This window comes from Pseudopipra pipra, chromosome 4 (assembly GCF_036250125.1).
Source record: "Pseudopipra pipra isolate bDixPip1 chromosome 4, bDixPip1.hap1, whole genome shotgun sequence".
Classification (NCBI taxonomy): Eukaryota; Metazoa; Chordata; class Aves; order Passeriformes; family Pipridae; genus Pseudopipra; species Pseudopipra pipra.
Window position 1 is genome coordinate 25,270,692 of NC_087552.1, and position 22,861 is coordinate 25,293,552.

The 22,861-nt window shown below is 40.4% G+C and overlaps 1 protein-coding gene across 4 annotated transcripts in view; it reads right to left on the reverse strand.

Annotated features, from left to right (window-relative positions):
* Positions 1 to 22,861, reverse strand: part of PPP3CA (protein phosphatase 3 catalytic subunit alpha) — a 182,996-nt gene that overhangs the window by 98,880 nt on the left and 61,255 nt on the right. For all 4 annotated transcript variants that reach the window (XM_064651999.1, XM_064651997.1, XM_064651998.1 and 1 more), the window contains exon 2: positions 4,416 to 4,616. In XM_064651999.1, the coding sequence (XP_064508069.1) occupies positions 4,416 to 4,616 (201 nt within the window). The remainder of the gene's footprint in view (positions 1 to 4,415; positions 4,617 to 22,861) is intronic.

Below are 22,861 nucleotides of genomic sequence, written 5' to 3' on the forward strand. Positions count from 1 at the left end.
CCATAGCCTTCTAGAAAAAACAAGCCAATTAAAAATGAGCCAGTTTCTCCATGTGTCATTATACTGTTATGAACATAATACAGGACTGGAAATTCCAAGGCTGCCATACAGGCATCTTTCTTCTGAACACTAAACATCTGTAGTCTAGTGGTAGAGCAACGTCATTAAACACACAAGCTTAACACAAAGGCCACATGTCTCCAAGTGAAGAGGTTCCTGTCCCCTTGCCATCCCCTTGCCATCTGCCTTTTCCCTGGAGGGGTTAAGATTGGAATGGACATTCTCCATCGTGCTGCAGGCAACTGGAAATCATCCTGGTAGCCCAGGGTGCCCGAATTGCTTCTTCCACACACTGGAAACCCAGACAACCTCACAACCCTTGTGCCACACCCTCACTGCTGCCAGTCATGAGACAGGTCTGTACTGGAAAATGTGTCTACCATAGTTGTCACTCTGCAGTCAGGCCCACCCCATCATGTGCCCCTTTATCTTCTAGACTGGGTGCCTTGCCCAGCTAGTCCCAATACCCTGTCAGCCTCTTGCTCATCTTTCTACTTTGCCTGCCCAGCCACCTTCTGTCAACCTCTGACTCAGCCTCCTGGCCATTTCCTTTTCTCCCAAGCCCTGCACCTCAAGTAAGTCTCAACCAACTCCATATCATCTGACGAGCAGCCCATGTCACTACTTTTCATTCCTACTTTTAAGCCTTCCCTGCAACATGCTCACCTTTTTTGACTCCATCTCTCCCAACTCACATTCACAAGTCAAGATAAAGTTGCCTCAACACTCCCCAGATGCAAGAAGAGTCCTGACAGCAGAGCACTTGGGAGTCTCTTCTTAGTTCAGGCTCTGTTCAGATTCCTACCCAGTGAACAGCAGCCCTGTGTAACTACTGCAGAAATAGCTGACAGTTCATCTTGGCTGTAAGCCAGAAGTGTAGTGAACTATGCATGCACGTACATATGTAGCAAATTATGAGAATTTGAGCTAAGTCACCAATGAGTTCATCAGAAATACTTCAAAAGGCTTATAACCTTGCCAAATTTGGAAATAAAATGTATTAATTCAAAAGGACAATCATGTTGATGCTTCCAGCTAACCACAGATACAGAGTAAGTTTTATACATAAATGCAAAATAATTGACTGTGCATTCCACATTAAAGCTCTTTGCATGACTTGCCCCCACTTATCATTTGCTTGCTCAAATACAGGCTTTCTATGTAGCCACTTCATTTCACATGACTTTACTTATAAACAGAACTCTCAATATTATTTCTGAGGACAATCATATCATCCCTTAAACAAAAGTGAAATTTCAAATGGATGGACAGCTGCACAAGGCTTTAAGAAAAAACATTTCATGTTCTATAACATTTATCAAGTATATCACTGTGCTAATCCACTGTGCTCTTACTTCAACAGTTACACTCTTCTATGTCTCTTCTTCTTGCTGATCAGTGTCTCAGAGATATGTTTCTAAAAGATGAATGCATCTCCCACAAAGGATTCCGTATTAGTAGGATTTATTAGTGATTTATGACTGTCACTATTCAACAAGACTGCTTTTCTTGTATAAAATCTAAAATTTATTTTCTTCTCTATCAGTGCTTTTGTCCTTCCAAATGTTTGAAAAAAAGCTTTCCTCTACTCCAGTTATTTTCTTGACTGCCTGTGTACCTGGCACTTCCACCACATCATCAGTCAATTGATATTCTCTTTATCCAGTCACCTGCTGTCATACTATTCATACAAAGAAAACTGTGAGGCCCACAACAACATGTCTCACAAGCTTTCTCAACCTCCCCCTCACAATTTAATTTTTTCCTTCTTTTGATGATCACTTTCGTAACTACAGCTTTCATGTTTGTACATACAGAAGATTAGCACTTCTCAGCTACCCTGCCAACAAGCATTAGGAGCCCAGCTTTCCTATGCTAGCTTAAAAGAGAGTAGCTACCAGCCACCCTGAAGAATGCTGCAGTATCACAATCACTGCATGAGAATAATTTCGAAGGCAGGAACAAAGCAAGATGTGGGCTCAACTGAAAAAAGAATCAAAGACTTAAATTATACCAGTGTTATACAATGGGGTAAACTTCAGGAGATTAATCTCCAAAATATAATTCAGAACAATTCCAATACCTTCAAATGCATTTAAGAAAATATCTTAAAGAGAAAAATTAAAGAGAGAGAGAGCATTAAACATGGGCTTGTAGAAATCAGCTTGGACACAAGACACCAGAGCTATCCTCCTACAGATTACATCTCTCAGAGGATTAAAAAAAAAGTAAAAATCACTCAAAAAAAAGAGAAAATCCATAGGTAGAATTTTCTGTGTCTCTGCCACTCGGTTATGGAAAATGGTATTGCATCTCTTCCATTTATTCTGAAATGTTAAAGAAATCGTCTGTAGAACTTCATTCTCAGCCAACTAGGTGGACCCTTTTATTCATTCTATTTCCTTTATTCATCCATGTGCTGCAATACAATTGACACCTCTTCCATCAGAACTGTATGGCAGCACGACAGCCTAATTATTCCACAAAAGATGATACACATTACCTCTTCGGGTCAAGCTACAATCCCCTAGTTGGATGTAATTTTTAAAATTACAAGCCTTAATAACTTGAGTATCATTCTAGTTCAGCCACTACACTCCTAAGTTTCAGAGAATGCTTCCTGAAAATGAAGGTTTTGTTATTTCTATGTGGTTTTTGGTGACTGCTATCAGTATTACTAATAAAGACTGGTAACCCTTCTTCTGCAGCAGACAACCCTATTTATTGTACTTTTGACAGGGTTCTTCAGAAACAAAAGTGATAAAAGGACCTGCCTTCTTATACCAAGTTTTATACTTTGGCTTCATAGTTTAAAATGGCTGGAATTAGATAGCTTTTGCCCCCCAGCTAACTTTCTATGCCACAGATCAATTACTTGCCAAAAATGCATTCATATCTGATAGCAAAAACAGAACATGGGAGGAAGCACATTAGAGCAAGCAAATGCATTCATACGTTGAGAATGCAGGCAGAGGCAGGAGACAATTAGAGAAGGAAATTCAAATATAAGGCATTTCCTGAGGATTAATGAGTGGGTGGTAGCGTTTCATAGTCAAGGGCAGGATGGGTTCTGCAACCGGCACAATTCATTAATCCCCCAGGCAACACAAACTGGGATTCTGCTAATTTTTTTCTGCCCTTGTTATTTTCCTTAACATATATTTAAATTCCCACTTACTCTGACACCATCGTTCTTTCATAGAATCACAGAATGGTTTGGGTTGGAAGGGACCTTAAATACTATCTTAGTTCAAACCTCTCTGCCATGGGCAGGGACACGTCTCACTGGACCATGTTGCTCAAAGCCCCATCCAAACTGGCCTTGAACACTCCCAGGGATGGGGCATCTGCAGCTTCTCTGAGCAACCTGTGCCATGCCTTAATATCCTCACAGTAAAGTCTCTTTATAACATGTAATCTAAACCCATCTTCTATCAGTTTTAGACCATTCCCCCTTGTCCTATCACTACATGCCCATGTGAAAAGTCCCTCTCCAGCTTTCCTGTAGGCCCCCTTCAGGTACTGAAAAGTGCTATAAGGTCTCCCCCAGAGCCTTTTCTTCTCAAGGTTGAACAGCTCCAACTCTCTCAGCCTCCTATGCAGAGGAGAGGTGGTTCAGTACTCTTGAGCATCTTTGTGGCCTCCTCTGGACTCAATCCGACTGGTCCATGTGCTTCTTATGTTGGAGGCCCCAGATCTGGATGCAGAACTCCAAGTGGGGTCTCATAAGAGCAGAGCAGAGGGCCAGAATCATCTCCCTCAACCTGCTGGTCACTCTGCTTGTGACACATCCCAGGACATGGTTGGCTTTCTGGGCTTCAAGTGCACATTGAGAAGACATGCTGAACTTCTCATCCACCAACACCCTCAATTCCTCAATATCACGGCTGCTCTGTATCCATTCTCTGTCCAGTTTTTATTTGTGCTTGGGATTGCCCCCAAGCCACATACTTGTGGCTGAACTTCATGAGGTTCCGAGCCCAATGTTGTCTGTATGTCTAAATAGTGCTACTATGGTAAATAACATCTATAAAATTACTGAATTAGTACCTGGAGCAAAAGGCTAGATAGCTTTTCAAGTTGCAGAAAGTAGTTCTTTTCCTAAAGACTAAAAATGTTCTCTGCCTTAGAAACAGAAAGGGCTGAGCAGACGTGATCCCTTCCTCTAAATTACAAGCTGTCTGATGGCCTCCATTATCTTAGTGGTAGCAGACAAAGAGCGAATCAAGTATTGGAGAGAACAAATGATTTTCAAGCTGCCTTTCAGCACCTTAGGAAGCCACATACACCAAGGCATTACTTAACATGTCCCTGCCAGCAACCATACCCCTCCATCATCATAACTCCATACTAACCTGTGACAGGTGCATCTATGTCCAGCAAATTTTTCTCCTGGCGGAGAATCGAAGCTCCCTCTGTTATAATTCTCAAAGCAACACTCTCTTCCAGTCTCCCTTCTTTCATAAGGTGTGCCTTTAAGATATCCACACGAGGTTTTCCATCATTATCGAACACTTCTTTAGCTGTGAGCCGATGACTTGGAGGAAACGGGACAGCTAAGCGGAAAAAAAGACAAAAATATATGGTCACTTTTTACAGCAAAGCTTCTATTACTGACAATGACACATTTCAAAACATGTCTGCTGCAAAACAACATTAACACAGATTTTCTACTGCCTCTTAAAAAGTATGGTTGAAATGGTACATAGATTACCAGAGACACTATTAAAACACATGTATTCTGCAGCACATATTATTTACACACGCAAGAACAACTGATTCACACTTATAAAAACTTGAGAAGAGTATTTAGGCCATATTTACAGGTAGATATATTCATACGAGCATCCCAAAAGGCATGGGAATATCAGGGAAACGAGGGAACAGAGTTTAAACTGCTCTAGTAGCACTAGAGAACACTGATAGAAGACTTCCTTCCATTAACAGCATAAAATGCACAAAAAACTGCAACATTTAATATCTGTGCATGAACATGCATAGATACGTTCTAATGAAAATTCTAAAACCCAAGACAGACCTCTCTCTAATGACTTTGGGTAGGGGGATGGAAGATATTTTCCCTGTGTAAGTTACACAATATATATTTGAAGCCCATCAAAGCGCGCCTGAGTGCCAAACAGACCAGTCCAGCAAAAGCAGGGCAGAGGATGTATCACACTGAAGTTTAAACAAACAGATAAATAGGAAGGTTGTCCTAGCAACATGGCAGCGAATAGCGAGCTGCGTACTGCCGTCACGTAAGGTCTGAGGCATATGGCAAACTTATACGTTCCTGCTCTCCAGCTGGAGTGAGAAGGCTTGGAGGTGATGCTGTCAGCCACCAGGATGAGGCTGGAGCATTATCCCAGCTTAACTCCCTTTCCCTTGCAGTCAGTCAGAGTGGCATTAGGCAGCGCCTGCCTCACCAGCCAGAGGGTATTTATCCTGATCCCAGTCACAGCTGCAAGAGAGTCAGGTTGTTCGGGAGCTCCAAGCAGGGGAAGGAGGTGGCCACAGGGCTGGTCTCAGCTGGCCACATCTGCAGTACAACCCCATCCCTGCCACAGGGCCTTGTCTCCCGTGGAGTGTTCTACTGGCAGCTTTGCCATATCGTGAGACATGAAAACGTAATGCAGCAGATCAATGTATCTGTTAGTCTCAATTTTCTTCTAATTTCACAATCAGTGTACTTCAAAAACAGCCCATAAATCACACTCATTATTTAAAGTTCAAGCCACACACTGTTCACTTACGCTACCAGAAGTAACAGAGCAGAAAATAAAAAAAATTCGCTTCGTGCAGTTAATTCCCACTGATATTTTTAACATAAACAATTTCAGAAAATGCCCCCTTTTTTTTTTTTTTTTTTTTTTTCTGGCTCAATCTTTTTTTTTTCCTTTTTCCTGCCCCAGCTCCAGCAGTCAATTCACTGAAATAGTCTCCTGGGGACTAACGAATGTGGATCTCTGCAATATACTGAAACCTGACTGCTCTCAGACTTAAACACAGGACAAAAAGGGGAAAAGGTGAAAATTCATGACATCCCTGACAGGACTGGGATTCTCCTGAAGAAATGACACTTCAATCAATAATGAAGTTATAATACAGCTCTCAGACTTGGAAAGCCCAGTAGCAGATCTATGATGATCTTTCTCCTAGACTGCTTTAAATTAGCCTATGTTTTGAATGGCACTACTAGAGCAGGTAGATTATGAAAGGAAAAACCTTATCGCCCTTTCCACAGCTACTGCAGTTGAGCCTATTCCACGATGCTCACAAAATCGAGTTTATATGCTCTGTCGATCTTTGATGTAGTATCTGCAGCAGACCCTCAAAAGCAAGACAGCCACATCATAGAACGGTCCAGGGTAGAAGGGACCTTAAAGAAAATCTAGTTCCAAACCAAACTAGGGCCACATCCCACTTGTGGGATCATGTTGCTCAAAGCCCCATCCAAACTGGCCTTGAACACTCCCAGGGATGGGGCATCCACAGCTTCTCTGAGCAACCTGTGCGAGGGCCTCACCACCCTCACTGTAAGGCATTTCTTCATAACATAATTCTTCATAATCTAAACCTATTCTCTTTCAATTTAAAGGCATTTCCCCTTGTCCTATCACTACATGCACCAGTAAAAAACTTTCTCTTCAGCTTTCCTGTAAACCCCTTTTAGTTGCTGGAAGGCTGCAATTTGTCCTCCATGGAGTCTTCTCTTCTCCAGGCTAAACAGCACCAACTCTCTCAGCCTGCCTACAAAGGAGGGGTATTCCAGCCCTCTGACCATCTTCATGACCATCCTCCAGACTATCTCCAACAGGTCCATGTTGTTCTTATGTTGGGAGGCCCAGATCTGGATGCAGCACTCCAGGTGGGGTCTCACCGGAGCAGAGTAGAGGAGCAGAATCACGTCCCTCAACCTGCTGGCCACGCTGCTTTTGATGCAGGCCAGGATACAACTGGCTTTCTGGGCTGCAAGTGCACAGTGCTGAGACATGCTGAGCTTTTTGCTCACCAAAACCCCCAACTCCTTCTCGTCACGGCTGCTCTCAGTCTATTTCTCCACCCAGCCTGTATTTGCGCTTTGGATTGCCCCAGCTTTTCAAGGTTCGGTTAAGGTCCCTTACACTTGGCTTTGTTGAACTTCTTGAAGTTTGCACAGGCCCATCTCTCAAGCCTGTAAGGTCCCTCTGGATGCCATCCCTTCCCCACCATTTGCCCCCCTTGACATGGGTTGCTGCCATCAGCAAACTTGATGAGCATGCCCTCAATCCCACTGTCCATGTCACCAAAGATGTTAAACAGCACCCATCCCAACACTGATCCCTGAGCAATGTCCACCTGGACATTAAGCTATAGATCACAGCTCTTTGAGTGTGACCATCCAGCCAATTCCTTATCTGCTGAGTGGTCTACCCATCCAATCCATGTTTCTCCAATTTAGAGACAAAGATGTCAGGCAGGATGGTGTCAAATGCTTTGCACAAGTCCATGTAGATGACATCAGTCACCCTTCGCTTACCCACCAACACTGTAATCATGTCATAGAAGTCCACCAAATTTGTCAGGTGCTATTTGCCCTTAGTGAAGCCATACTGGCTGTCACAATTCGCCTCTTTATTTTCCACATGTTTTAGCATAGATTCCAGGAAGATCTTCTCCATGACCTTGCTGGGCACTGACATGAGACTGACTGACCCCACAGTTCCCTGGGTCTTCCTTTTTCCCTTTTTAATGAGGGTTATGCTTACCCTTTTCTAGTCAGTGGGAACTTTATACTAGACTGCCACGACTTCTCAAATATCACAGATAGTGGTTTAGCCACTTCCTCCACCAGTTCCCTCATGACCCACAGATGCATCTCATCAGGTCCCATGAACTTGTGCACCTTCAGGTTCCTTGAACAGTCTTGAACCTAGACTTCCCCTACAGTGGACAGCAGCTCTTAATTCTCCTAGTTCCAGCCTTTGCCTTCTGCAATTTGGGCAGTGTGGCTGGAGCCAAAAGTCTTCCGCACGTATCAGGTAACCAGGTCTTCTGTTTCCTTCAAGAGAGGGACCACGTTTTCCCTGGTGTTCCTTTTATCACTGATGCACCTATAGAAGCATTTCTTATTTCCCTTGACATCCCTGGCCATTTAATTCCTTCAGAGTTTTAGTTTTCCTAACCTGATCCTTGGCTGCTTGGACAATCTCTATGTACTCCTCCCAGGCTACCAGTCTGCTTCCATCCTCAAAAAGCTTCCTTTTTGAGTTTGTCCAGGAGCAAATTGTTCATCCAGGCAGGCTTCCTGGCATTTTTGCCTGACTTCATCTTTGTTGAGATGTATCGCTTCCCAGCTTGAAGGAGTTGATCCCTGAATATCAATCAGCTTCCTTGGGTCCCTCTTACCTCCAGGGTTTTATCTCATGGACTCTACCAAGATCCCTAAAGAGGCGAAACTCTGCTCTTCCGTAGTCGAGAGTACTGAACTTGCAGTGCACCCTCCTCGCTACCATAAGGATCCCGAACTCCACCATTTCATGGTCACTGCAGCCCAGGCTGTCCTTGAGCTTCACAGTTCCCACCAGCACCTCCTTTTTGGCAAGAGCAAGGTCCAGGAATCTCCTGGATTGTTTATGCTCTGCTGTGTTGTCCCTCCAACAGGTCTCAGGGTGGCTGAAGATCCCCATGAGGCCCAGGGCTTGTGAACATAAGGCTGCTCCTACCTGTCTATAGACAAGCCTCATCCGCTCAGTCTTCCTGGTCAGATGGCCTGTAGCAGATTCCCATTATAACGGCACCTGTCCCTGCCCTCTCGTTTGACTTCTCATCCATCCCCATGCAGATGTAAGAGCTATAAAGAATTCTTTATGCAACACAGAAAAAGAACAATAATTTCAAAAAAACAAGGAAGGTGAATGAGAACTCAGCAGTTCTCCAAGACTCAATCCTCCTTTTCTAAAAACAAAAACCAGGAAAGCTAGCTAGTGCTAATGATCATGCACTGGAGGAAGGACGAGAGGGAAAAATTGGTACTTATCTGCAATCACTCTGGCTGGAAGAAGCACGTACCATTAGCTTGCATTCCTTAGCGAGACAACCACCACTGTTCCTCCCAAAGGTATCATAATGTAAAAACCTATGCAGAGTACTATTACTTCAAGTTAACTACCATATATGCTCGTATGCTGAAAGGAGATTTTTACATTTACAAACACAGAGCAAAACAGAGAAACAATCAAGCAAACAAAAGCTATGACATAGAACCTGCTGATTCAGAAAAAAATATGGCATACACTGCAGCACTGTAACAGTTCTGCAGGCAGAGCTCTAACAAAGATGTACCAGTGGCTAATTGAAGACAAAAAGATACTGTTCCAATAGCAGATGATTCATGATTAATCAGCAAAAATATGAGCGACTGAAGAGACCACAAACTGCATCTTCCACTATGAGAATATTAACTTTGAATGTACACATACACAGAGCTTCCACAGAAGGAACAACGTAAGAAATGGTCATGTTCATGTAGAAGTCAGTTAAACATCATTCTTTACTGGTCATAGCCAAAAATGCCGGATCAAACAAAATTCTTTTATAAATACAACAAACACTTAATTTCCATTGCTTTATATATAGCAATGTTACCATCTGAACACACAGGTATCCATCTGTTTCTCCATATCTGCTTTCTTTTACTGTTTTTTGAAACCTATGCTATTAGTGCTTGCAATAAATAACTCTCTCTCCCAGTGGCTTTACTGTTATCAGGAACAAACCCAAGAGTCTCATCAGACACCAACTGTGCATGCAGCACACATAGGGACGAAGAGCATGGAGCTGGGAGAGGAGGCCACCAGGGAGAGACGCAGGAAGAAGGAAGGACTGGAGAGCTGAACTGCCAGCATAGAGCGTCTCACCACAGCACAGGCTCAGAGGATGTTTTCGTAAAAAGAGACGGGAATTTGTACCAAGCATTCCCATAAAAATGGGAGGGGCAATAAAATTCGCATGTATATACCATATGTATTTTTAGAAGTTTAGTGACAAATTTCACTACAAGACCACTACACAAGAGTCATGCACCCTTAATCATACTCTGTAAAACTTAAAATCTGGACTGGCCTCCACCTTGTTTACATTTATTTCTTCATATTGGCATAAAAAAAACAGACAAATAATTATTAACCATGTAAAATACTACCTTGGTGGTTTACTAATAAAACGTGGACCACAGCCAAAGGCAAAGAAACAAAGTTTTTAACCCTTTACCTCAGCCTGTCAGTAGCCTCCTCCTGAGATCTGAAAGCACAAAAAAATACTCTTTAACCACTTACTAGTGGGGGGTTTTTTGGTTTTGGTTGGGTTGTTTCAGTTTTTTTCACTTTTACCTTCAGGTCTCTTGAGCATGTTCCAGCAAATGGAGGAAAAGATCAACCTGCTATTTTACTGTTCTTGCAAGCTCCTGCAAAACCCATCTTACCATTAACACAGCCACTGCAAAGGTCAGACACATCATTACTGTTTCTCTCAAATATTAAGCAGCCTCTCTGGAACAAATAAATAAATCATAAAGAGCTGTACTTAATTAGAGTGGACCATGTGTGCACCCATAAATAAAACACTAGCATGTGGCAAAGCAAGCACTATTTTGTTTATATATTATTTATTTTAAAATGAAGCTATACATTAAATTAATACTCTCAGAGAAGGTTGCCCATAAGAAAAACTCTCTTTCATCAATATTCAAGTTCCCTGCAAATTATCTCCCTCTGTAATGCTTGTCCTATAATTTCATATAACTTCTGCTGTATGTCTGTATGTAACTATGTTTATAGCACACCATACTTTTATGAAAAACAAACGCTTTCTTCTTCATTTGGAGGGAAAACACCCCAATAACTGCCAACACCTCAATAATCCAATGCATTGCATTTGTCTGATGACAACTTCCAACTTGTAATATAGCACTGTCTAGAGCACAAGTTATTAAACAGGTCAACACTTATTTTAGACGTGCAAAAAAAAAAAAGTCACTCCTCAGCTTTGCTTTCTTTGCATCTATTTTTTCATAACCTTCAGACTTGGTATCCATAAAAATTTCCAGAAATTATAATAAAAATCATCTCAGAAACTCCAACAAATCTGTATTTTTGACAGACCAGAACATTTTTAATAGTTAACTAACACTTTTTGCAGGTTGACTTTGAAAATCTACCCCCATTTTATAATGCAGTTGAACACATTGCATAATCTTGAGCATTCCTGCTGAACAATAACATCCATACTGGAGTTTTTACTATTTAATCAAGAGTTCTTCATTTCTGTACCATGCCGGGTCTGACTACATAACAATATATAAAGAAGCAGCCAAAGATCAACTTTTGACCTAAAGACAATAGTTTTAACACTACCTAATTCCTGTACAGTTGCCTACGAAATTCTGGCTTACAGGGTTTCTGTGAACCAAAAGGGAAGGAATGATGATTTTTTTTTCAAGAACACTACTTACTTCAAGTGACAGACAAGAACAAGAGGATGAGTCACTGCCATCCACAGCTGCTAAGGGGAACAGAGTGAAACCCCTCAGGCAGTGCAGGGCTCACCAAAGTGGTGGGAAAGGGAAAGGGCACTGCCAAAGATGCTCGGCCAAGCAGGACATGGAGTTCTCATGTGACAAACACCCCCCTTCACAGATTTCTCCTCAGTCATCACATGGATGATGCTTTTATCTCCATGCACAAGTTCTCTGGAGACAGACACCATTCAAACACACTGAATCACTGAGATCTCTCTTTTTAACTTACACATTATGTCCTCAGCAGGTATTTTTAGAGTAGCATACAGAAAGTTATTTAGAAGACAAAATTTCTTTTCAACATGAAATTTTCTTCTACAGCATTTGTAACATGGGCAAGTTCTTACTAGGTTTTTTTTCTACTTGAATTTTAGACAAGAAAATATGTCTCTATCTGGTCAAAAAAAACCCCCCTAACTATTTATATGACAGTATAAGAATCAAATCAAAATCTTCTCAGTGGAGCCAAAAGTGGAACATGTGTTCTGATGTTTTCTAACAAAAACTATCAGGTTTCATTTTACATTAGCTACTGTCATTAGAGTAGGCACTGGAATTGGCAACCCTCTTCTAAAAGATCAAGCTTTCACCTGCTATTTTAAGACATGACGTATTTGAGGACTGTTTTCACTAGATCTGCTCACCAGATGGTGAAAGTGTTGGAAATTAGAATCTGGAAAAAAAAATCTACAATACAAAATAAGAAGAAGCTATAAGGATTCCTATAGAAATTCAGCATGAATTCTTCCCCATTGCCAACAAGTTCTTGCAGTGTAATCAGAAGTGCTCACAGCCCTATTTCTTTAAAGACACAATTAAATCAACTGCACTCGTGAGCAAGGTACTTTGCAAGCTAGTCAATAGTGCATAAAGAAAGAGTCCGTCAAAAAGAACGTTGCATGAAGATACCTTAAGAGCAATAGCACCTGTAAATCAAACTGGGAGCAGACAAGAGGGTCATTCCTCAACAAAGCCCACACATACCAAATTTAGAGAGAACACAGAATGGAGTTCTTTAGACAAATAACTCAGCTGACAACGTGGAAAACAGGCCGCTTCAGAAGAGGCAGTAGCACCTGTGGCCCAGAAATAACAGAAGGTACTACAGGTTGGCAAGGAAACTGCTTCACACAAGACTGCGATGAGCCTTGCTAGCATTATTTTTTGATGTACGAAAAGCTCAAAAAAAAAAAAAAGTAACAAAAGGCACTTCGTCGAATACCCCAGCTCTGATGACTACTTTTAATATCTTCTGACACTTCAGCCATAACTGGACAACGTAACAGAATTGTTCAGAGAAGCTCGTCTAACTTTGGACAGAAACTATGCTAGGAAGGTGTTTGTCGAAGGAAGGGCTGTGTCAACCATGTAGTGGTCCCAACATATTGCCATTGTTCCCACACACTAAGGTACTTGCTGTGGCCGTGTAATCAGTAGGTTTCACCCCTTCACTGCAGTGGGAAGTTCCACTTCAAGCCAACCCATTCCAGCACACTGCAAGCAGTCCTCACACAGCGTAACTCTGTGACACCTAAGGGAAGTAAATTCTTTACATAAAATACCTCTGCAGGATTTGAGCCTCAAACTTGCAAGTAAAAGATGAAGTCACCCCGATACACCTTGTTACTTCCCAGAAGAAGGCTGCCTCCGACCAGCAGTGAAGCTGGGACTGCACAATTTGCCAGGAGCTATTTTGTGACCTCTCAACCATACAGACACGTTTTTGACAGGATGATCTCATCTAAACTACCTCTGCCATTTTAATGAACATATAGGGATCCTTTTGCAAACAGATGAGTGGCACAACAGAGAGGAAGGGAAATGAAAGTCACCATTAACTTGCAACTACAGAACTGGGATGAAATGCTGTCATTTCTGTCTAATTACCAAGCTGAGGTGTTATGGGTTGACCCTGACTGGATGCTAGGCGTCTGTTCTCAGAGGATGAAAAGCTACAGCAGTACAACTTCCCACCACTTCAGGAATTGTTACTGTCTTCTATGGCAATACCGGCCTTCTCCAGAATATACAGTACCTATATAGCAACACTTTTCTTAAACTCTTTAAAAGGGCATAACTGATTTCCTCATAAACTCAGGTCAAATTATACTTGAAAAGAACAAATGTAGGCAGCTATGTCACCTTGACTCACCTTAAAAAAAATTTCCATTAAAAACAACACTCACTGCTATAGGATTTGATTTTCTTTATATTCACCACAGGAAACCTTAAAAATCCTAAAGAAGAATTTACACAAAGGAGTTCTTCAAAGGCATTAGAGCAGTGACACATTATTCTTACTCTGGGCTCAAATGAAGAGTAGTAATAAAAACCACAAAGGTCTGTATAAACACACAAGATTCCCTTGATGGTTTGTCTTTCGACTGATGAATTGATTGACATGCACTCTATCTCAACTGCACTAAATGCTTTCATAATAAATTGAAGTATTCATACGAGTAACACAGATAAATGTGTATTCCTGTAACAAGCCACATCTAACTCTAATTTTCAATCATTAACAAACAATTAGCAATACAAACGTTTTTCAGTTTCTCAAAAAAAGTCTGGAAAAAATGACAAAAACTCTTCCAGAACATCATTTACAGGCAACAAACATCAGAAAGCATAAGAACCCTGAGAACCTAGGAACAGGTACAGGTTGGAAAGAGGAAGGGAAGGAGGTACACTTTAAAAGAACTGCATTAAAGAAAGCCTCATAATTCAAACAAATAGGTCTGATTGAAATATCATATTGTAGAGTATGTGGTTATTTATTGGCAGCATTCCCACAGTATCCTTTGGGCAACTACTGGAATAAACAAACAAATACCAGTCTTATAGAGCACAAAACAACACATATCCCTATAAAATATTACAAAAATGTATATTTTCCCAATGTTCAAGATCATATGCAAGTATCTTTGACATTTATGATCCACTCCAGTCCACAGTTCATGGATAAAAAACCAACTACAAAATAAAACAGAAAGGAAAAATTCAGTTTAACAGGAAACATTCCCAGTTAGGACCAACACATACAGTAAAAACTGGAAAATGTGATCGTAGCTTCCTGGCCTCATCAGAAAAGTTTGTTTTTCTACTTTGTGTGTTACACCCAAGTTTTTCCATAGGCCTCCAACTGAATACTGTTGAGCTTTGCTTTTATTAGCTTTTGGAACAGAGAACAATAATTATCCAGAGTTTAAATTCCTTTATAGGAACAATTCATTTGGAGAAAACAAAGTCAGGGAAAAAGAACCCTCTAACAATGGAAAATACCAAAGGTCTTCCAAGACTTAGATAAGGAATTACGCGCACTTCTCCATCCCCCAAAATACTTGAGTGATGGATAGTTTCTTTTCTATGGTAAAGTTTCATTCTTGTTCCTAATTGGAAGAAATTAGGAAATGATTGCATGTGAAATTATTTCAATCTACTGAGAAAAAAATCCAAATAAACTGATTGTAGGACCTGAAAAACCTTCAGGTATCAAGCCAGATTTATGGCATCATTTTCTTCTGACTTTCTGGTCAGCCAATTGACACTACCAAATTGCAGTCTTTTATATGGCAAAGGTAGTGAAAAAGGCACTGCAGACAATTCCTCACCTAGACACTGAATTACCTCTCTGATCTTCTGAGCATAATGGGGTACCCTTACCAAGTTTGGTCAGAAATCAGCTCAGCTTTCAGGCCTACCTCAGAGTTTCCAGCGACATGTAAAAGGGCAGAAAAGCAAACATCCTTTCCTTTCCAAAGCTGTTCCACCAGGGCAAGGTTTAAACACAACCAAGATGTAGCTTCCAAAAACTGACCAACTGTGCAAAGTCTGCCACTAGTCATAAAAATTTGTTAAAACAAGTCATAGAATCATAGAATGGTTTGGGTTGGAAAGGACCTTAAAGACCATTGAGTACCAACCTCCCTGCCATGGGCAGGGACATGTTCCACTATACTGGGTTGCTCAAATCCCGTCCAATTTGGCCTTGAACACTTAGTCCTAGAAGGAGAGATGAGGAAGTGCAAGTAAAGCAGCCTTTATTTGCAGATATTCTGTTTCCTAACACTGCTTAAATGCCACATTACAGAAATTGCTCTGCCTAAATGTCAGCCTGCAGAAGTTGCTTCCTGGAACACCACCAGCATACCTCTTGCTGGAACAAGAAAGCTCACTGGGCAGAGAAGATGGAAATTCCTGCTAGCATTACAAAATAATCCTTTAAAAAATATATATCTTAAATTTCAAATTTAGGGCAATCTGGCATCTAGCAATTGATACCTTTCCCAAAGAGCCTGCAGCCCACAGGGCAAAGATAAGGGGGAAGGGATGCTAACAGAGCCCAGTACTTTACTGCCTGTATCTTCCAGGTTCTAAGCTGCTGAATGTTGACCAAAGGACTTGAAAGGAGCATCTTTAAATCACGTAAGTTTCATTTTATTCAAAATTTTTTTAAAAGCAAACCTTGGGGAAAACAAACAAAAAACTCAAACACCTTACTGAAGTCAATAAATATCAGGATGCGAAGAACATTTAAAACATTAATGTCTTAACTAAATCAAAAAATCATGCTGATCTGTAAATGTTAACCTGGTTTATTATTTTGCTGATCATGAGACACGCAGTAAGTAGCAGATCTACACCAGCATTTTATATACTTCAGTTGGACAAGTATAAAGAGTACAGCCTTACAAATACAAGTATGTATAACGACTAAGTGTAGAGGAGCCAAATTAACCTTAAAAAGAAGTTGGAAACAGCAGTTGATGGGTGGGGGGGTTTTGTTTGGATTTTTTTTTTTTTAATCCCAAAGAGCTTTGTTTGTTTTAGTAACATTTTTGCCTTTGACAGAAATTTTAAATCAGCATAATTCTGCACAAGTGAATCTATACTGACTCATACTACTTTATTCCATATGAGGAACTGGCCAAGCTCTCCATATACTAGAGTGAAAAACGTCATTTCAGAATTCCACTAAAACTGAATTCTGCTTGTTCAGACATAATAAACAGGAAACACAGGATAGGCATAAAAAGTGCACCTGATTATATAATAAACTAATTTGTGCTAGGTTACACCTATTACTGATTCAGTAACAGACCTTTCTTATTCAGGGGTCAGGTCACACAGCTGGAAAAACAGCAATATAAAAAGGTACCAGTCTTTTTTTTTTTTCCTATGCAGTTTAACACCTAGATACCACCAATCTTCACAGCATGGTTTGGCTTTGTCTAGACTAGGATTTAGGGACATACACTTCATGTTACACAGAGGCATACTTCAAATAAACAAAAAACCCATAAAGTCTTCACTAAACACCTGAAGACAATTGAAATGACTGGCTTCTCCTGGAACTGAACTGTATTCAGCACAAGCTCAGTACAATTTGTTTCATCTTGCCCAATACTGGAAATACTGCTTGCCAGTTCAAACTAATGTCCCAGGTCAAACTAGAATATTTAAGAGGGAAATTCAGCCCTTTATTTACAGAAAGGACCTGAGCAGAAGGCAAAGTAAGCTCTCCACAGGCCCTGAAGGCGATGGTGCCTTTCTCTGCTGATGAGAAGAACTGAAACTCTTCCAGGACATTGTTGAGAATAGTTTCATACGGAACTTGTTCTTCTTCCAACACGCTCAAAGAACTAATTTTCTTGTAGCGTTATTAGAGTTCACATAGATCAATACTAAAGATTATGGACCACATTCACCACTGTGCTATGCTGCTGTAATGCCGTTAAACCAATGGTGTTTCTAATCCAGCATTAATAGATCACACTGAGCTTTGAAACTGGGTTCAGTCTGCTCTTCATGTTTAAATAAAATTTACTAAATCAAATCCAGTGATGCTGGTATTAATCTCAAGTAATGTGGCGTGAATCAGCCCTTGTATTTTTGTTTGGATTTCATGGGTTGCCTCTACCAGCCCTTATACCACAGAGCACCCACATGGAAATTTTGCCCTGGACTCAACTCCAAAGCGTATTTATTTCCACCAACTAACCCGGACTTCTGTAAAAAGCTCTTTTTATTTTAAAAGTAACACATGCAAGATTTGTAAGAAAAAAAAAATAATATTTTTTAAAGCCACGTTTTTCTTGACTGGACCAGTATGTACTTTAATAGGCACTTTAATTTTCTTAACTGTTGTTCTAGTTTTTTTTTCTGGGTATACGTGGCAGCAATAGAGTTTTAAAGCCCTCAGTAGAGCCTTCTGGTCCTGTATTTAAAAGGATATTTAACCAAATCCTCCCTTTACTTAGTAGAGATGCTTTTATGTTTTTCGTAAACCATATCTTCCCTCAAATCTCAACTGCTGCTTAATAAATGTGTTAGATAAAAATAAATCTGTCTAAACTTACCATTTTGCTCATACTCTCTGAAACATCCTGTTCTTAAGCAGAACACTGGAGTTTAAAAAACAGCTTAATGAGGCAGCAAAGGAATCAGACACCTGTGCTTTATTCCAGATCTGTTGTACGCAAGAAATTTAATCTTCACTTGCCAATGACTAAACATAGAGAGACCTCAGCACTGGGGTACTCAGTTCTGTCAGGCACTATTGTGTGTTGGTCACAGTGATGTGTCATGCCTATGTTAAGACCAGCACAGCACAACAGGACTCCCAGCACACTTTCCAAAAAGAGCCTGCAAACAAGCACAGTTTTCAGAGAGACACCAGAAAGTCAGGACTCTCTCATTTGCTAAGTGAGGTGGAGTCAGGCACTTATGGTCACAGCTCTCAAATTTCTTAGTGAAGAACAGGTCACTATTGTTTCAAACCAAGATCAAAAGAGATTTCAATCAGCCAGAATTCACCTCACCCAGTGAAGTGCTGTTGCTGAGAGGTCTTAACTGAATACCATCTTCTCTTCTCTTGATGCACATCTTGGCTACAGAGCTGTCCAAACTGAGGTTTAGAGGTCCTCTCCCCCATCCTGGTCAAGCCCAAAACACTCTTCCCAAGATGACTCAAAAGCCTTGGATCAGACAGGAGGCGGCGAAATGTGATGCTGCAACCTAGGCAGATGCAGACACAAGGAAAACTAAACTCATACCTTCTACTCCAAAAGCCTCTTCCATATTTGACATTCAGTTGTCCCTGGACATAAAAAATGGCCTCATCTGCCTCAGGGTGAGGAATTTTGATGGCAGCGTTCCACTCCTGCATGCCTAACTTATCTCTGGTCCCAAGGAGCCTGAATTTTTTCTTTTTTATGCTAAGCAGTCAAGTTTTCAAGACAACCTGAAGAAACTGTCTTTTCCTCCAGGAAGAAGTAGTAGAGTATTAGCGCGCCTTTCTGGAAGGTAAGAAATTTCACTCCTCCTTGAACTCAAAAGTTTTAATTAGCCTAGAATGAAGGAATGGCTACAAGATTAATGGGGGAGAAGAACAGGAGGACAACTGTGCAAGTTATTGCTGCTGCATGGCAGGATTGCAATGGGCATACATTTACAGAAGTTGGTATAAATAATGAATGTTTGGACAAAAAAAAATTAATTTTTTTTTTTTACATAAGAAACCTTAAAAAGCAGAAGGGGCAAACAAGACTCAAATGCTCCAACAAGTACTTCAACTCAGATTTCTGCTTAAACGTGAAAGTAAGCACCATTAGCCAGAGGAGAAGCCCCAGATGCTGTTTATCATGGAAATGCAAAACCAGATCCATTCATCAATGGATTGCAAATGATTAGACATACACCCTATACATTTTCACTGGTCCTTAATCTCTCAAGACCATTCACTTGCTCTACTACCAAGAGATGTGTAAGGTTCATCAGATTAAATGAACTTAGCAAGAAACAGGAATTTACCTATTTGAAATATCATTTTACTGACATTACTGATCTAAGAATATCACTGGCCTACTACATTATTACCATAATGAAGCAAAGCAGGACCTAGAGAAGCACATCATAATCACAATCTAGCACCAAAGAGCCATCCAGCATACACAATCCATGACATGCCACTTGGCCTTTCTCTCTGAGAGAGTCCTGCACTGTTCTGTTAGACGCATTACTTAATTTCTGCGCATCATCTTAAGTCGAGGAAAACAATTCTGACTTAAATGGAACACAGGGTTGTTAGTGCTTTCATTCAAATATCAAGGGGCTAGTTCCTGCTACTTGCAAATCAAAGCAGCATTTTTCCAAGAGCACAGTTACTTCTCACACTGAGCAATGGGTTTGCATTAAGCACCTAACAAAGATCCGTAGATAAAAGGCGTATTTCACAACTCAAACCATAGGGCACAAGGCAGCATGAGGACAGAGAACTCACTAGCTCTTGCTTCATGCAGATCACCCTGCTATTGCATGAGGCACTGCAGGAGGGTCACAGAAGCTCAGGGGAAAAGAATGCTTTATAGCATAAACAAGCAAGAAAAAAGAAATAGGGAAAAGATTTTGAGTGCTCAACACTACCTGAACCAGATATGTAATCACACACAGAGGATTTTCTCCTGTTCGTTCAACTCTTTTACATTTGTATGTACCAGCACAGTTTGATTAAAGCCTAAGAAAACAATGATCAATAAAATTACTCCTCACAGACTTCTTTTCTTCTACACAAAACCATCTCCAAGACCTCTGGTGTACAGCTGGTCTCTAAAATCAAATGGAGTAACAATACCAACATAAAATCTGGTAATTTCCAAGGCATCCAAAACTTAGGAATATTTAGGGGTTTGGAATTGTCTCTTCTTTCATGCCATTTTAAAGGCAACTTTCTGATGCAGCACACACATTGAAAGCCCCTGGCACAGCCTCACCTGTGATTTGATAATACACATGCAGCATAATCTCTGAGGTGATGCTGCATGCTAATGCCCTGATGAAACCCTGACTAGGCTGGGTGAGAACATCACAGAAAGAGCAAAATATTTGCGACATCTCTCAGCTGAGCCTGCAGTGGAGATCCTGCAGCTGCCTGATTTTTACCCACAAAATGAGTTCTTTCAACCGTCTTTGTCAAGGCTTGCTATGGTTCTCTCCTTGGTAAGAGGATGAACACCTTTAGAAAACGGTTTGTTGTTCTGAGAAAGAGCAAAGCTCATCTGGTTTTGACCATATGCAAAAATGACATTAAAGAAGGGTACATAATATAATTATCTGGAAGGTAGAGTCGAAATATAAGCCTTAGTGACGTGAAAGGTATGTGAAGATTTGCATAACCAGTACCTCGTCACCACTTATCTGCAAATGCTGTGACCAAGGCAACAGTTACTCTGGGGACCAGCGTAACAAAAGGAAGCATCTTTCAAATATATAGAGGTATCCCAAATGGAGCAATTTGCCCTACAAATCTCCAAGATCAAGAGGTTTTGTGGGTTTGTGGTTGTTTTGTTTAATACATTCAGCTTTGCACCATTAAAAGTAATTGCAAAAATTACAGTGATTACACTTCTTGAAGTGATTTTTAACTTGTTATCCTGCAGCATATGCAGGGAAAGCAGAAGTACTTGTAAGGTGGACAGACTGCACACAGACATGAAGTATTTATAATACCTATCTATGCACAATTATTCTATACAAAACTCTCTGATATGTTTCGTATTTAACGGAGAATCTATTGAGGAAATAACACACATCACAGTGCTATCAAGACATACTGCTGATGCCCTTGTTACACTTGCATGTTTAATAAGAAAGGAGTGAATTACGATTACAGAAATTGAAATGAACTTAAATACCCATCTGCTTGTGTTTGCATGTACACAAGTGAAAACTTTACAGAGTATGGCTTTTATCTATTAAAGCTATACAGAACTAGAAAGAAGTACCAAAGGCTGTACTGACTTCTACTCCCTTTTCACATAAAAAAAATCCCCCACATCACAGAGAGATGAGAAATTAAAAATGCTTCTCCGGGTTTGCTGACAGGTAACATTACATTATATTGATGTGAACAATTGGTCACTTCTGACAGTACTGCTGGAAGAAATTAAAGTAATTTTGTTAAGGTTTGAGGAACTATATGTCTTAAAAGTCTCACCACCTCACACAAAAGATTCCAGCTTAATTTGAAACGTAACGGATGCTAATCCACATGCTCCCAAAAGCTTCAAGGATCATATCTAGCAAACACACTGAATTGCTGCAAGGCTTCTAAACAATACTAACTCGATCAATATAAATTCAAGCACAAATGCCCAAAAGCACATAATCACCAGAGATATCTATTCTATTTGAACAAGTTTTTGAGGGAATAGGTAAAAAGAAATGCATTTTGGGGCTGTAAGTAACCCAGGCAATTTGGATCCTCAGAACCTTACAAAATAATGCATTATACCCAAAGTGCATACCAAAAGAAACTTCTCAGGTACAGGCTACATTCATTTTGACTCAAATCACTACAGCAACCTTGCCTCTGTTCAAAGAGTATCTCCAGCAAAGCCATTATCTTTTTTCAATATTGCTCAGAGAGGAGAACCCAGAAGTCTCTTATGTTCTATGGGCAGCTAGTGGGCAGCTGCAGATTTGAAGTACTGAAACACTGTCTTTTATCACCGGAAAACTCGAGGGAGAAGATGAGCCTTTCAAAAGCCCTCCCTGTTCAACAAAAAAACTCATGTACAAACAAATTAAACCCAGGCAGACATTGCAGGTAAGGGCTCACTGAGGGACAGATGCTTGTCTCCTCCTTACCCCAAGAACTAATTTTTGATTAGGTATAAAACACTTGCCCTGTTATGAAGGTCTCCAAAACACAATCAAAAAGGCACAGAATACCTTTGTTTCCAACTTAATAATCTAGCTTTTTAATAACTTTTCCAGTACAGAACAAATTATTGAGGTGATAGCAGTTCCCAGCCCTCCCATTCTGCTAACTGTTCCTCAGGAATACCATTGGAGAGCTAAAACAATATTTTAACTTGCTTCCACACTACTTTTATATTTTTTTTTCATATTTGTGACACAACAGATACTAAGCAGAGTGAAATGTCTGCTTTTCCCAACTTAACCACAGCTTTCCAGAATAGCCTACAGTACTTCCTTGTAAACACAGCTGAGAGTTGCATTATTAGTACATTGTATGAACATAACCAAAAAAATAAAACACTCTAGCATAAAAAGAAAGTAGCTTAAAGATAAATAAATTTATAAATAGTCAACAGAGATCAATAATCACCTTTACATTGAAAATAACATTTTTCCCCTAAAGCCTATTATGACTGGATACACAAAACCATTTTCCTATACTTATTAAAACTAGCTCCTTGTAGACTCTGTAGTAAATACCAG